This window comes from Sceloporus occidentalis, unplaced genomic scaffold, assembly GCF_023333645.1.
Source record: "Sceloporus occidentalis isolate IW3139 unplaced genomic scaffold, rSceOcc1.0.p SCAF_14, whole genome shotgun sequence".
In the NCBI taxonomy this organism is placed as follows: domain Eukaryota; kingdom Metazoa; phylum Chordata; class Lepidosauria; order Squamata; family Phrynosomatidae; genus Sceloporus; species Sceloporus occidentalis.
This window is the reverse complement of record NW_028316994.1, coordinates 14,418,661-14,434,280: the sequence shown is the minus strand read 5'-3', so window position 1 is coordinate 14,434,280 and position 15,620 is coordinate 14,418,661. Positions and strand designations below refer to the sequence as shown.

Below are 15,620 nucleotides of genomic sequence, written 5' to 3'. Positions count from 1 at the left end.
ATTGGAAGACAAAGGTGGAAAATATGTCAACTGTAATTCAAGAGCCTGTCGTCATTGGTGAATTTGTCTCTTTTTATGTTCCTAATCATAAAGAGTTTTCCTTTAACACACTCCCTGCTAAGGGGGGAGACGCCTTGTAAGTAACTCTTTCATAATACTCGAGGGTCATTGGTCTAAAAGTTATCTCTGACTGAATGTATTCATACAAATCTAGAAAAGTGGCTTCATTCATTTAGCTCTCTGAGGAACATTTCCTTTTCCAAATCTTGTTAGTCTCTGCTTTCAATCCTGCTCAGTAAAGTCAGCATGCACAAAGACCAGAGATGATGGAAATCGTGCTTCATTGTCATATAGGGAGAAATAGGTTCAGCAACAGGTGGAGGTTGATGGTGTCGTGGTAGATTAATGTGGTAATCTGGTAATGTGGCAACATAATTCCTTATAAAATTCTGCACACTCAAAGACATGTGCGCAAGGTAGATTTCATAGTTTCTAAACAAGGGAGGATTAATTGTTGCCAGAGTTCTCATACAAGTCTGAGGAAATTATTCAAGGGGAAAAAAGAAGGAAAAATAAGGAGGAATATAAAATGTCACATTAAAAAGGAAGCAACTTTCTTTCAAAGGAATTATTATTATTATTATTATTATTATTATTATTATTATTATGATCCTTTATTTATAAAGCACTGTAAATATACACAGCGCTGTATAAACAATCTTTTTAATTAGACGGTTACATGGCTCAATACATAATGGTCACAAAAAGAGGGGGAAAAAACAGGGACAGAGTGCATGTTTATGAAATATGTGTTCAGTATGGAATTAATATATTGTCCAGATTCCAAGGAGAGAAAGAAGGAAAGAAAGAATGAATGAAAGAAGAGAGAGGGAGAGAGAGAGAGATCACAGAAGTGTTTAGAGATATCAATCAGGAGGAAAAAAGTAATATAGAATAAAGTATATTAAATGAGAAATGCAACCAATTTAAGGAAGACTTCAAAATATTTACTTAAGCCCATTCACTGAATGAAATTTGTATGAGTCTTGACTTGCTAAGGACAAATGTTTCAGTCTGTCTCCACTAAATATGGCTGTGTTTAAATCCAAGTCAAACTCAGATTTGTGTACTTCTTTCCAAGAGACATAAAGATCCCTTAAAGAATGTGGCAGCACTCAGATCGTGTGAAAATCTCATTGCAGCACTTTGCCTAAATTTTGCCATCAGTATTTTGCCTTTCAATTTGCCATAAAAGAGATCAACCAAAATGCCCACCTCTTACCAAATGGCACATTGGGCCAACACTGGAGACACAAAGCTCTCAATGAAATGGGAGCATGTTTCGGGACCATGAATCTCCTTTTCACAGGAGATGGGAATCCCCCTAACTATATCTGCAAAAGAAAGTGGAAGCTAATGGCTATCATTGGTGGGCTCTCCTCTCACAATTCCAAGCAGATGCCTCACATCTTGAACATCTATAAGATGGCCCAGGTATGTTGCTTTAGCTATATAAGTAAAGCAATTTTGTTGAGGGTTAAAGACGATGACTCATTTTAGGTCACAACCTGCCTATTTCCTCCAAACTGGTGAAAGTGAAAAGTTCCCCTCAGTGGCCTCAACAAGCTTTCCTTTCAATTATTTGGTTGAAAATATGTTCATAAATATGTATATGTTCCTGGCATGCAAACACATTTGAACTATTTTTTACTGTATTTACTTTACAAATGGGAAAGGGCAGTTTGAGATGAGAAATACTGTTCCCTTTTTGTCTATAACACCTGCCATCCAAATTGCGTCTCAGGGCGTTGGTGGGAATTGAAGTGTGGACAAAATTGCTTGTGAATTAAGGCCAGAAGACAACTCTGAGAGAGTTAAATGACATTGTAACTGAAGGTGTCCACATCATGTCCAATCTGCTTCAAAGTTCTGTACAGACCGTGTTTTGGAAAATTCACCTGTATCCTCTTGCATATGTTACAGCGGGACCTCCCCTTACATGGGGGATCTGTTCCGGATCCCCCTGCATATGAGGAAATCTGTGTATGCTCGCATCCCATTGAAAACAATAGAGTGCATGCTCGCAGCTTGGGGTGCACCATTAGTTTTATTGCAGCATGGTTTCCGTTTAAGCTGGAAGCCATGTATAGTGCACCCGCGTTTGGTGCAGACACACTGTATATAGTTAGCGCTATGCTATCCCTGTCTGTCCCAGAGTTTAGTGGAAGGCGGCTGTTGGCCTTAGCGACATATCTTCCAGACCAAAACCATTACCTCACCTTCAATCTTCCCAGACATGTTATAAGGATACTTTATACTGAAGAGGAAAAAATGAGACATGTGTTGTTCACTCTAAAAAAATAACTGACTTTCTCCTTAGCTCAGATATGGCTCCTTTGAATCTGCATTGAAAGATAAAGCTCAGTTCCTGTCTACTGAATGATCCCAAATGGAAGTGCTCAATACATTGCAACTTCACACTGTTGAAGCAATTTGGATGGGTCTGGATTGGCCTCATTGTTTCAGATGATGACAATGGAAATGTTTTATTGAGGACACTTGTTCCTTGGCTACTCCTGACCAGCATTTGTTTTGCCTTTAAAGAAATTATTCCAATAGAACCATTCAGCCTTGCAAGAACTCACAAACAAAGCACTGCTGACAGATGGCCATCCAGCCTCTCTTTAAAAACCTCCAAAGAAGAAAGTAGGGATGTAGTAGTTATAGGGGAATTCAACTACCCTGATATTTGCTGTAAGTCAAACTCAGCCAAAACCTAAAGGTCTAACAAATTCCTCACTTGCCTTGAAGAAAAATTCATTGTCCAAAAGGTGGAAGAGGCAACAAGGGGGTTGGCTATTTTAGATCTGATCCTAACCAGAGATGATGATGATGATGATGATGATGATGATATTTATTTATATCCTGCTCCTCTGAGAACAATCGGGGCGGCTAACAAGTTAAAAATATACAACATATCAAATCCCTGGTACCCTCCCTGTGGTTGATGGAGAAAGGAGTTCAGGATGGTTGGGGGTTTCTCAAAAGAAAGACACTTAGAAACAGTTCCCAGAAATGGCACCTTCTGCAATGCAACGGGAACGTGATGGGAACACCCGGCGGCAAAGGCGGCATTCTGGTATGTGGTAAAATGGCATTCTGGGCCCCATCGCGTTCCCATCACGCTCCGTGTGGGCACCCGCGCGGGCACGTTAGAACACACCGGGGAACGTTTTAACTCCGGTGCGATAAACTTTATGGTCTTTAACTTGGCTTTGAAGCTGGTTAGAGACGTGTTGAGCCATGCTTGTAAGGGGAGGAGGTTCCAGGAGTGAGGGGCAGCAAGCGAGAAGGGACGAATCTGGGACGGGGCCATGGAAATCCTGGGTTGGGACAGGAGACCTTGGCTACCAGAACGGAGGGCATGAGTGGGGATGTAGGGAGAAAGAAGTTCAGAGAGGTATAGAGGGGCCAGCCCATGCAGGGCTTTAAAGGTGAGCAGGAGAAGCTTGTACCGAATGTGGAAGGGAAAGGGGAGCCAGTGAAGTGATGACAACAGGGGGGAGACCTGGTCATACCGGCGAGCAAGTGAGATAATACGAGCAGCTGAGTGCTGAACAGAAATCAGTGGGTAGAGGTGTGAGAGAGGAAGCCCTGCCAAGAGAAGGTTGCAGTAGTCAAGTCGAGAGACCACTAGGGCATGGACCAAAGTCTTTGCAGTAGAAGCAGAGAGATATGGATGGATTTTGGAAACATTATAGACGAAAAATCTACAGACCTTGGCTGTGGCCTGAATCTGAGGGATAAATGACAGAGAGGAGTCAAAAATGAAACCAAGACTGCGGGCTTCCTGGACTGGCTGAATAGAGATGTTGCTGACAGAGACAGAAAAGGAATATTGAAGGGTGGGCTTAGGACGGAAGACAAGAAGCTCTGTTTTGGACATGTTGAGCTTCAAGCGCCGATGGCGCATCCAGTGGGAGACAGCTGTCAGACAAGATGAAACTTGCTGCTCAAGCCCTGGCGAAAGGTCAGGGGTGGAAAGATACTAAACTAAACTAACTAACTAAAAAAAACCAACAGTGCCATTCTAGGCAGCATCAATAGAAGTATAATGTCTAGCTCAAGGGAAGTAATAGTGCCACTATATTCTGCCTTGTGACAGTGGAACAAACTCCCTCGGAGTGTAGTGGAGTCTCCTTCCTTGGAGGTCTTTAAGCAGAGTTTGGATGGCCATCTGTCAAGGGCACCTTGAGATACTGCATGGAAGGGGGTTGGACTGGATAGCCCTTGTGACCCGTTCCAACTCTATGATTCTATGAAGACTCCATCAATGAGGGAGTGTGTTTCTTTGTCGAATAGCTCTTACTGTCTGGAAGTTCCTCCTAACTCTTTCCCTTTAGTTTGAATCCATTGCTCTGTGTCCCAGCCTCTGGAGCAGCAGAAAACAAGCTTGCTCAAGCCTCAATCTAGCATCCTTGTAAATGTGTAAACAGGGCTAACATATCATCTCTTAACCTTCTGTTCTCCAGGCTAAGCATTCCCAGCTCAATTGTCCCAGAAAACATTCCTTTCCACTCTGAAGATGAGAACATGTACATCTCCCTGGGAATCAGAATCATTTTCAATTGACTTTAAAAATGGGGAGGGGCAGTTTAAGATAGGGGAAACTGTGGTAGGAAAGTTTTCATTTCTCTATAACCTTTCCCTTCTAGATTGCTTCTCAGAGGGTTGAAGGGAACTGAAACATCGATAAAATGACTGGTTTGGGAATTAAGGCCAGGGAAAAGCTCTGAGAGAGGTAAATGGCGTTGAAACTGAAGGTGTTCACACCATTTTCGCTCTGCTTTAAATTTTTGGACCAACCATGTTTTGGAAAACTCACTTGTGGCCTTTTACATGCAGCATATAGATAATCCCCTGGTATTTCTATCTGTCCCACAACATAGTGTGTGATGTCTGTTACCCTCCCCAACATTTCTTTTAGTTCAAAACCATTACCTCCACAATCTATTTTAGAAGAATAATAGATTTTATTTTACAAGAATAATATATATTGAGGAACAATGAGAGATTTTTGTTACCTCTCAAAAGAAAATTGTCTTTCTCTTCAGCTCAGTTTTGGCTCCTTTGACCCTGCATTGAAAGATAAAGCTCAGTTCCCTTCTGTCTACCGAATCATCCCAAATGAATTGGCTCAGTATGTTGGGATTGTCAAGCTGCTGAAGCATTTTGGATGGACCTGGATTGGCCTCATTGTTTCAGATGATGACAGTGGGGAAGCATTATTGAGGACACTTGTTCCTTGGCTGCTCCAGAGCAGCATTTGTTTTGCCTTTAAGGAAATTATCCCAATAGTGAAAGAGAATTGGATAACATCAGAAGGAGAAACAGGGGAGGTTCATGATAAAATGGCAAGAATCCATTTTATTCTTTCATTGACTGATACCAATGTGATTCTTGTTCATGGGGACGCACAATCTATGGAAATCTTGCGACAGATTCTGCTTTTCAATGAGGTTAACAGAAAGGAGCCAATAGAGAAGGTTTGGATCATCACAGCTCAGTGGGATTTTACCTCCACATTCTACACGGATTCTTTCACCCCCAAAACTTTCAATGGCACTCTGTCCTTTGCATTACCAGCAAAAACAGTAGAAGGCTATGAACACTATCTTAGCAAAATAAACCCAACTGAAAATTATGTTGCAGGTGTCCTTTGGACTAGCGTCTTTAAATGCTCTTTTCCCAAATATGATTTTTATGTAATCAATGCAACCAACTGTACTGGGGAGGAAAAATTGAGCAGCATCTCTGAATCTGCCTTTGAAATGAGGATGTCTGGTCAGAGTTACAGTATCTACAATGCTGTTTATGCCATTGCGCATGCTCTTCATGCCATGCTTTCTTCAAGATCAAAGCATAAAGGATGGGGAGATGGAGCCATATGGAACCATAAGAACATCCAACCCTGGCAGGTAGGAAGTGTCTCTTGCCACTCTGTAATGGCCTTCTGCCCATTCTGCAATGATCCCCAAGTGTGTGGTCACAAATAGGAAAAATACCCCTTTTAAACCACTCTGGTGCCTCAATATTCTAACAGAATCTTCAGTTGTGAATCATTAACATCTCTTTACTTTCAATGCACTATGTACTCTGGCTGAGAATGCCAAGAGCCTGCAGGCCCCTTTCTGTGACTTTTTCTTTTTCCTTGCATAGGTACAAGATAGTAGGTGTTTTCTTGTATACAATGAAAGCCCATCACACATGATTAAGAAGGAAAGAACAGTGCATGGTATTACCAAGTACATAAGACATGAATTCCAGAAATTGCAAAGAATTCAAAGCAATGCTTTACTCCACCTGTGCCTTGATTCTTTTTAACCTTCCAACTCCCTTCTAGATTCATTCTTTCTTGAGACACATCCGTTTCAACAATAGTGCTGGAGAGGAAATATTTTTTGATGAGAATGGGGAGTTGGGAACTGGATATGATATCATCAACACAGTCACCTTCCTGAATCAGTCCATGCACAACTCTCATATTGGATGGAGTGATCCTCGATCTCCTGAAGGGAAGGACTTCCTTATCCATCAAAATTCAATTTTGTGGAATCACAAGTTTATTCAGGTATGATTAGCTATTATTTTCCTTTTCTTGTCAGGCATGTGTAAAAGCAAAGGATTCCTATTGAGCAGATCCTTGAGAATCCTTAACTAAGACCATGTTAAATTGTACTTTACTGGTAAAATTATGCTAAAAAATGATTTGAAATGAAATACTAACCCATCCCTTTGTAAAAGATGCTCATTGTATTGTATGCAAGCCCATGTACTGGATGCCCAAGCTGAGAAATCCTCTGTTGTTGATTGTTGTTAAGTCAACTTTGTCTTATGCCTACACTGTTAATAGCAGACCTTGAAAAACCCTGATCGTCAATTGCCATCAACTGCTCACATCTTGCAAACCTAGGGCTCCGGCTTCCTTGGCTGGATCAGTTTGACTATACTAATGTCCTGCTTTTTCCCCTGCTTCTGTGCATTTTTACTGAGCCCCCCCCCCCCCCCTTGAGTCAATTCATCTTATGAAAAGTTCCAAATAAAAAGAGTTGTGTCATTTTGGCTTCTCTTGGGAGTTTAGGATTAATTTGACTACCTTTTTGCTTAACAAAAAAGGGGAGAAACGTAATAATATGTAAAAAGTATGTTTTTTTGGATCTGGGAGTCCAAGTAGACCACAAGCTGAACATGAGTGAACAGTTTGATGCGGCAGCTAAAAAGGCCAATGAAATTTTAGGTGGCATCAGTAAAAGTATTGTATCTAGATCAAGGGAAGTAATAGTGCCATTCTATTCTGCTTTGGTCAGGCCCCACCTGGAATATTGTGTCCAGTTCTGGGCGCCACAATTCAAAAAGGATGTTGAAAAATTGGAACGTGTCCCAAGGAGGGCAAGTAAAATGGTGAAAGGTCTAGAAACCATGTCCTATGAGGAATGACTTAAGTAGCTGGGGATGTTTAGCCTGGAGAAGAGAAGGTTAAGAGGTGATATGATAGCCCTGTTTAAATACTTGAAGAGTTGCTATACTGAGGAAGGAGCTGACTTGTTTTCACTTGCTCCAGAGACTAGGACCCGGAGCAATGGATGCAAGATACAAGAAAAGAGATTCCATCTCAACAGTAAGGGCTGTCCAACAGTGGAACAAACTCCCTCGGAGTGTAGTGGAGTCTCCTTCCTTGGAGGTCTTTAAACAGAGGCTAGATGGCCATCTGTCGGGGATGATTTGATTTGTATTTCCTGCAGGGGGTTGGACTAGATGGCCCTTGCGGTCTCTTCCAACTCTATTATTCTATGATTCTATGATAATTTATAGAAGAAGTGTATGAAGGTTTTTCCTTTTGTTTTTGCTAACTAGAGAATTAAGAAATTATAGCTCAATATTTAGAAGTACCATAGAGAAAGTTGGACTCTGAACTCTTTGTCATTGTAACATTTCTTTTTTCATTCATTGTGTTTTCCTTTCTAACTTCTCTTCTTTTTCATTTTTCCCCTTTCCCTTTTCTATGGATACTTTTGATTGTGTTTAGAAATCATACATATTTGTTTTTTGTTTGCTGTTAAGTCAGCTTTGATTTATGGTGACCCTATCAATAGGAGAACTCTGAGAGCCCTGGCCATCCTTGCTTGAATCAATCCAACTATAGTATAGCCTTACTCTTTTACTATGGTTAATGAATCAGGCCATTTTATGAAAAGCTCTAAGTAAAGAAGCCTCAGTTTAACTATTTTGGCTTGTAGATGTAGTTCAGGATTAATTTGCCCTAGACTTCCTTTATTTGTCTTTTTTGGTGGCCCATAATACCTGCTGAAATATCCTCTAGGAGAGCAGCTCATATTAGCAAAATGCCACTGCCACTGTCCCTGAGATGTCTTCCATTACCTCACCCTTTCTACTGTTGTTGCCCAGTAGCTGTTTGGCCCATGTATTCTGCCATCTCTTCAAAAACCCTGTCTGCCCCGGGAAATGCCACCAGTAGCAATGCTAACATCAGCATCACCTCTTCCCTCATGAGAGCAGGCTGTCCCACCAACACAGAGATGCAGTCAAAGTGCAGGAAAATCCTCATCAAACATTTTCTCACTGGAGGTTCACAGCAGCAATTGTACAGTGAATAAGGATTAAGGGAAAATTCATGAGGGGATAAGTGATTTTAACAGAACAGGAACAAGAGAAAACTAGGTAGTCTCCCCCCAACATGTTTTCCTGTGTTTCTTGATAGAAGCCTCCCCAATCCAGATGCGTTGAGTTTTGCCATCCTGGACAGAGCAAGACCATGCATGAGGGCAAAGAGATTTGCTGTTATGACTGTCCACAGTGTCCTGAAGGAATGATTTCAAACCAGACAGGTAGGTTGAGAGAGTAACCTGATGGAGAATGACATTTGATATGGTTGTCAAATAAATAGTTTTGTGGTCTGTTGTTTTGTGCCTTCAAGTCTTTCTGACTTATGGGGTACCTAAGGCAGTCCTATATTGGTGTTTTCTCCATGAGGAGGTTTGGAACCAGGTTTGCTCATGAGGAGGTTTGCCAGTACCTTCCCCTGAGGCTGACAACCTCATTTTGTCAGTCTCACGGGAAGGCAATGGCAATCCCACCGCCACCGGCAGAAATCGTACCAAGAAAGCCACATAAGTTGGAAATGACTAGAAGGCACACAACAACAACAAAAACGAGGCTGAGAGCATGTGACTTTACGTGCTAAATTACACTAATTGGGTTTCATGGTTGAATGGGGAATTAAACCCTGGTCTCTAGAGTGATAGTGCTCTGCTCTGTGATTGCTATTTGGGGTCAGACTAGAAAACACACAAAACTCAAACCTATAATAATAATAAGTTCCCTTTCTGACTCTTTTTCATCAGTGGTGTTCTGCAATGTACTCTAATACCTCATGCTCTATAAACATTATCCTATGTTCCATAACAATTCCTGTACTGTAAGCAATAATTGCCCAAACATGTATTGCTGAAATGGACTTTGTGAAACTAACCACCTGATTCCTGCAACAAAACCATTATGCCTTACTGGCTCTCGGAAATATTAGTATTGAAGTATTAATGTTAGCTATACCTTCTACTAGAAGGGATGGAGCTGAAGATAATATAGATGCAAACGTACATACAGAAATCTTATGGTCAAAGCCATTTGGTTTGAAGAGGAAAAGAGATGTGAAAGTGTAGCACCCATTAATGTAGAAAATATTGGTATTTAGATTAAGCAGAGCACAGCATATGGAAAGGCCTCATGGATGATTCCTTCTCAGACAAAGCGTTGTAAAACTCTAACACTTTTGGGGAGAAAGGGGAGGGAAGTATCCTCTGTAGGCAGGAATCGGAAAATGCTTGAATTACATAGATCAGGGAGCATAGGGAGAAAACAAGACATGGCATCGAAGTTACCCAAAACTACAAAAAAAAAAAAAAAAAAAAAAAAAAAAAGCATTGATGCCCCTTTACCTCCAACATTAACTTCATCTGCAACTGAGTCTTTCTTGAATGTAACAATATATATGTGTGGTTGATTTTGAAGATTATAGGAACTAAAAATATTGATGGCAATTATGTAAAATGCGTGTTCACACCAGAAAGGAATCAAGAGATTCAAGAAATGTTTGGGTGAGCATAACATTGTGAGCCAAAGTGAGCTGGCAACACACACACAGCATTTTGCATCTCCTAGATTTTGGTTCCAAGACCCTCACATTGATACCAATATCCGTGGATGTTTGAGTCCCATTAAATACAATGGATAGTAAAATGGTGTCCAATACATAAAATGAGAAGAGCAAGGTTTGTTTCCTGTAATTTACATTTTGGGGGTATATTTTCAAATGCTTGAATTCATGGACAAAATATCTATGGATGTGGGCAGCGATATAGTTTTTAGCATATAGACACAAATATATAACAAGTGCTTGTGCATTTTAGTTGGTCCTATAAAGGTATCATTGGTTGGATGGTATTGGATCCAAACTAATGGTGCTGAATATTGGCTATTCTTGGTTACTAGGAAATGTATTATTATTATTATTATTATTATTATTATTATACATATCTTTGCTTCTTCCAGATGCAGAAAAGTGCAACAAGTGCCCAGATGACCAACATCCAAACAAGAATCGAGATCAATGCATCCCCAAATATGTAAACTACATGTCCTTTGAAGAGCCCTTGGGAATGGTTTTGGTTTCTTTGGTTATTCTCTTTTCCTTGCTGACCCTTCTGACGATGTGTATCTTCTTTCAGTACAAGAATACTCCCATCATTAAAGCCAATAACTGGGCCATTACTTGTATCCTCCTCTTCTCTTTACTCCTTTGCTTTCTCTGCTCTTTGCTCTTCATTGGCAAACCTGGGATTGTGTCTTGCATTCTACGACAAACACTGTTTGCCATAGTTTTTTCTATTGCTGTTTCTTCAGTTTTGGCCAAAACCTTGACAGTAGTTCTAGCCTTTATGGCCACCAAACCAGGAAACAGGATGAGAAAATGGTTAGGAAAGCATTTGGCATTGCAAGTCATCATTTTAGCATCCCTTCTTCAAGCTGCAATTTGTGTTGCATGGCTGGACCTCTCTCCGCCTTTCCCTGAAAGGGACATGCACTCCCAGATTGGAGAGATCCTAGTGCAATGCAATGAAGGCTCAGATGTCATGTTTTACATTGCCCTGAGCTACATGGGACTTCTGGCCTTCATCACCTTCACTGTTGCTTTCTTTGCCAGGAAGTTGCCTGACACTTTCAATGAAGCCAAACTCATCACCTTCAGCATGCTGGTCTTTTGCAGTGTTTGGATGTCCTTTGTCCCCACTTACCTGAGCACCAAAGGGAAATACATGGTGGCTGTGGAGATCTTCTCCATCTTGGCCTCTAGTTCTGGATTGCTTGGTTTTATTTTTATCCCTAAGGTCTACATTATTTTAATAAGGCCTGAACTGAACACCAGGGACCAGTTGGTGAGGAAAAAGAATCCTAGTACTTCTTGATTTCTGCCTTCTTTCTCTCCTTTTCGCTAATGGGTCTCTTTCAGTTGTTCATGGATGGCAACAATGCATTTAGCAGTGTGTTCGTGTGTGTGTGTGTGTCTCAGAAATAATATGAGATACTTTTATTGAATTTTCGTATTCTTTCATAATTGTCTAAGATTTCTCCAAGCCATATTAAAGGGATCTTCCCAGTTTCTTAAAAAATGCAAAAAAAGGGTGGGGAAGTAACTCTCAAGAAGACCACAGAAATGGTTGCATGCTCAAACAGAGCAGCAGGATTAATTTAACTTGGTTTAGTGTGGTTTTTGTAATAGATCTATTATTTAGTGCTTTAAAAAAAAGAAAAAAAGAAAACTTGTTGTACCAAATGTCTTTTACCTGTGATTTGCCATCATTTCTTGTAAGTCAACTTGGATCCTGTACCATGAGAAAGATAGGGTATAAATAAAATAAAACAAATAATAAAGAAATGCATTTATTTGGTTATTCTGGATTATGAAAAAGATACTTTCACCTTTTGATATAAGAAAAGATTCCTTCAATTGACTTTATGTTTTAGTCTTCCTGCAGTTACATTTTAAAATCTTTATTTGTTATTATTATTATTATTATTATTATTATGTTATGTAATAACAATGACAGTGTAATAACAGGATTTTGCTTATCTTAAAATTAATTTAGATGTATCCCTACCTCCTCCCCCAATGAACCCAACGTATCCAATTGTGTCCAATTGTATTTAACCATACTCAATTGTACTCAATTGTTTCTAATTGTAGATAATTTTACTTGCTAATTTCCAAAGGTATCTGAACTTTAACATCTTTATGTGATTTGAAATTGTTCATTAAAATTAAATACGTGTTAAACAAATTAAACTTGTAACTAGACCTTACGATTAGTGGATGCTAATATAGACTTTCTCTTTTGTATTCTTAATCTAAGTTGCTTTTCTTTTCTTTTTTAATGGAATATTAAAATCTATTCCTTATATAACAGTGTTGGATACTTTATTAAATCCCGGTATCTAACTGATAATAACTAACAATGAAGATCATATCCTGGAATGTGAAAGGCCTCAACTCACCCCAAAAAAGAAAAAGAGTTTTTCTCTTCCTGGAACACAATCAGACAGACATAATTTGCCTTCAAGAATCTCATATTAAAACTAAAGATGTAAGATTAATTAGAAATAAAAAACTTGGTAAAGAATATATTACATCTATTGATAAGAGTAAAAGAAGGGTCATTATTTACGTTAAAGATCATATTGAGTCAAAAGAGATATTTAAAGATAAAGACTTTACCTAGGAGTGGAAATTTGTTGGAAGGGAAAAAGGTGTTTATTATTAGGCACTTATGGCCCCCAAGAGAATAAAAATAGTTTTTATAGGAAACTACAAAAGAAAGTAATGGAATTTAATTACGAGAATGTGGTGATATTAGGAGATTTCAACGGGGTAATACAACCCAAATTAGACAGGTCTTCGGACAAATATATTAAAGAAAAACAGGGGAAACTTCCAAAAAGTTTTTTTGAATTAATGGACAATCTCGGTATGACAGAGGTATGGAGGCACCTATATCCTATAGAGAAATGTTACACCTTTTTCTCTGAAAGACACCATTCTCTATCGAGAATAGACATGTTCTTTGTTTCCCAAAATTTAGTTAAAGAAGTTAAAAAAATGGAGGTGTATAATAGGGACATCTAGGATCATAATCCAATAACCCTAATTTTGAATGATAAAAATAGAACTAAGAATTGGTACTTAAATGAAGATTTATTGAAAGATGGGAAAATCCTAGATGAATTTAAAGCAGAATTTCAACATTTTATAAATGTAAACAAGGATAAAGATGTTCAGTTACCAACAGTGTGGGACACTGGGATAGCGGTAATAAGAGGCTTTTTTACCAAATGGAATATAAGACTTCAAAAGCAAAAGAAACAAAAAGTCATGGAGCTAAACAACTTGCTAAAAAGTAAAGAGAAAGAATTACAAAAATCCCCAAGAGATAAGAAACTACAGAGAGAAATCAAATCTATACAAAAACAATTGGAACTAGAAAGAACAGACGAATTAAATAAGAAATTAAGATTAGCTAAACAAAAACACTTCGAACAGGCAAATAAAACAGGAAAATGGTTGGCTTATAAATTAAAAAAAGAGAAAGAAAAGAAAGTGATTAACAAAATTAAATCTGATAAAGGAATAGTTACGCAGCAAGAAGAAATCAACCAGGTGTTTGTGAATTTTTATCAAATTTTGTATAAGGAACAATTAGAAAATCGTGAAGAAATCAAAAAATACGTAGCCTCATTGAACATTGGAACCCTGTCAGAGACTCAACAATTACGATTAAACAAACCAATATCTATACAAGAAATATGGGAGGCAATCGATTCAAGTAAGCTGGGAAAATCACTGGGTAATGACGGCTTAACAGCAAAATTTTACAAAACATTTAAATTAGAATTAGGAGGCATATTACAGGAAATCATGAATAAGGCTCTAGAAGGTAATATCCCAAATTCCTGGAAAGAAGCCGAAATAATATTATTGCCAAAGGAAGGGAAAGACATCCTAGAACCCGCAAATTATCGCCCAATTTCATTATTAAATAATGACTATAAAATATTCTCTACAATACTGGCAAACCAGTTGAAACACTGTTTATTTATTTTTTAATAATCTTTATTAAATTTTAATGTATAAAAAGGAGAAAGTCAAGCACATTTCTATTCAATATGATCATACATTGTTCCTTTACTCTTCTCTCCCCCTCCCCCTCCCCCTCCCCCCTTTATTGTTCTTTGTGTTGCTGAACTCTTAGCTACAATTTTTAATTCCTCATAAAATCAATCAAGTATTAACTCTTTATCTCTTATTTATCCTTACTCTTATGCTTAATTACTAAGACTATATTTTTCATACATCCTCTTTTTTCTTGTTTTAACAAACCAAGATGTAGATGGGAATGAGGTTCAAATCTTTAAGGACATAGCTGGTGACATTTTGAGGAGGAGAAGAGATTACTCAAACCTAACAAGAGCGCTACAAATAAAGAACATAAGATATAAATGGGAGCCATTGGAGGGAATTTCCTTCATGTGGAGGCAGAGACACTATAAAATAGACACAGTGGAAAAGGCGAAAATATTCTACAACAGATGGTTCAAGGAAGAAGAAAAACTGGACAAAGACTTAGAGGCTGAAAGAAGAAGAGAAGAACAGGAGCAGAATCAAATGCAAAAGGAAAAAGAAGAGAAAGAAAAGAAAAAGAAAGAAGAAAAGGAAGACGGAGAGAAAGATGGAGTAGAAGATGAGGATCTCCCTGCAGGAGCAACAGGGGGAGCAGATCTGGAATGGGAAGAGGAATTAAGGATTCTAGGAGACAACACAGAAATTACAATTGAAGAAAGGAAGGAGTGGGAAGAAGGGAAGGAGTAAGAAGGAGTAAGAAGTCCGAAAGAAGGAGCAAGAAGAAAATAACAACAACAAGAAGAAAGTCAAATAATAACGAAAATGAAGTTCCTTTCATGGAACATAAAAGGAATGAACTCGAGTTACAAAAGGAAAAAATATTTCATGAATTAGAAAAACAGAAATGGGATATTTGCAGCATCCAAGAGACAAGAATAAAGAAAAAAGATGAAAAATATTTAAGAAATCCAAAATTGGGGGAGGTGGTTATATCAGCAGGCACAAGGAAAAGAAATGGAGTAGCTATATATATCAAAAATAAAATCCCGATAAAAAAAGTGCTAAATGATGAGGAGGGCAGATATGTCGGAATAGAAGCAATGGTTAATGGGAAACAGACGTTGATAGTGGGAATATATGGCCCAAAGGAAAAAAAAGCAAAATTTTATAAAAGTCTATTAAAGAGAATAACAAATTTGGAATATGAATACCATATTTTTATGGGAGATTGGAATGGGGTAGTAAATCCAAAATTAGATAGAATGTCAAATAAAAAGATAGCAGAGAACCAAGGGAAACTACCAGAGAACTTTTTCGATATGTTAGATATACTATCCCTATTGGACCCTTGGAGAACCAAAAACAAGGA

General features: G+C 38.5%; 1 protein-coding gene across 1 annotated transcript; it reads left to right on the top strand.

Annotated features, from left to right (window-relative positions):
* The first annotated feature begins 1,350 nt into the window (after window positions 1-1,350).
* On the top strand, window positions 1,351-11,543 carry LOC149304167 (vomeronasal type-2 receptor 26-like). Its single transcript, XM_089479702.1, has 5 exons — window positions 1,351-1,494; window positions 4,166-4,189; window positions 6,404-6,631; window positions 8,780-8,906; window positions 10,630-11,543. Exons 1-5 carry the CDS (start codon window positions 1,351-1,353, stop codon window positions 11,541-11,543), a joined length of 1,437 nt encoding a protein of 478 aa, XP_089335828.1.
* The last annotated feature ends 4,077 nt before the right edge of the window (window positions 11,544-15,620 follow it).

What these genes read in the sequence shown, in the direction of transcription:
- LOC149304167 (XM_089479702.1), top strand. Translation starts at nt 1,351, where the DNA reads ATGAATCTCCTTTTCACAGGAGATGGGAATCCCCCTAACTATATCTGC. An exon ending in ACAAACTCCCTCGGAGTGTA is followed by an intron (nt 4,190 to 6,403) that starts GTGGAGTCTCCT and finishes ACTCCCTTCTAG; the next exon opens with ATTCATTCTTTCTTGAGACA. An exon ending in AATGATTTCAAACCAGACAG is followed by an intron (nt 8,907 to 10,629) that starts GTAGGTTGAGAG and finishes TGCTTCTTCCAG; the next exon opens with ATGCAGAAAAGTGCAACAAG.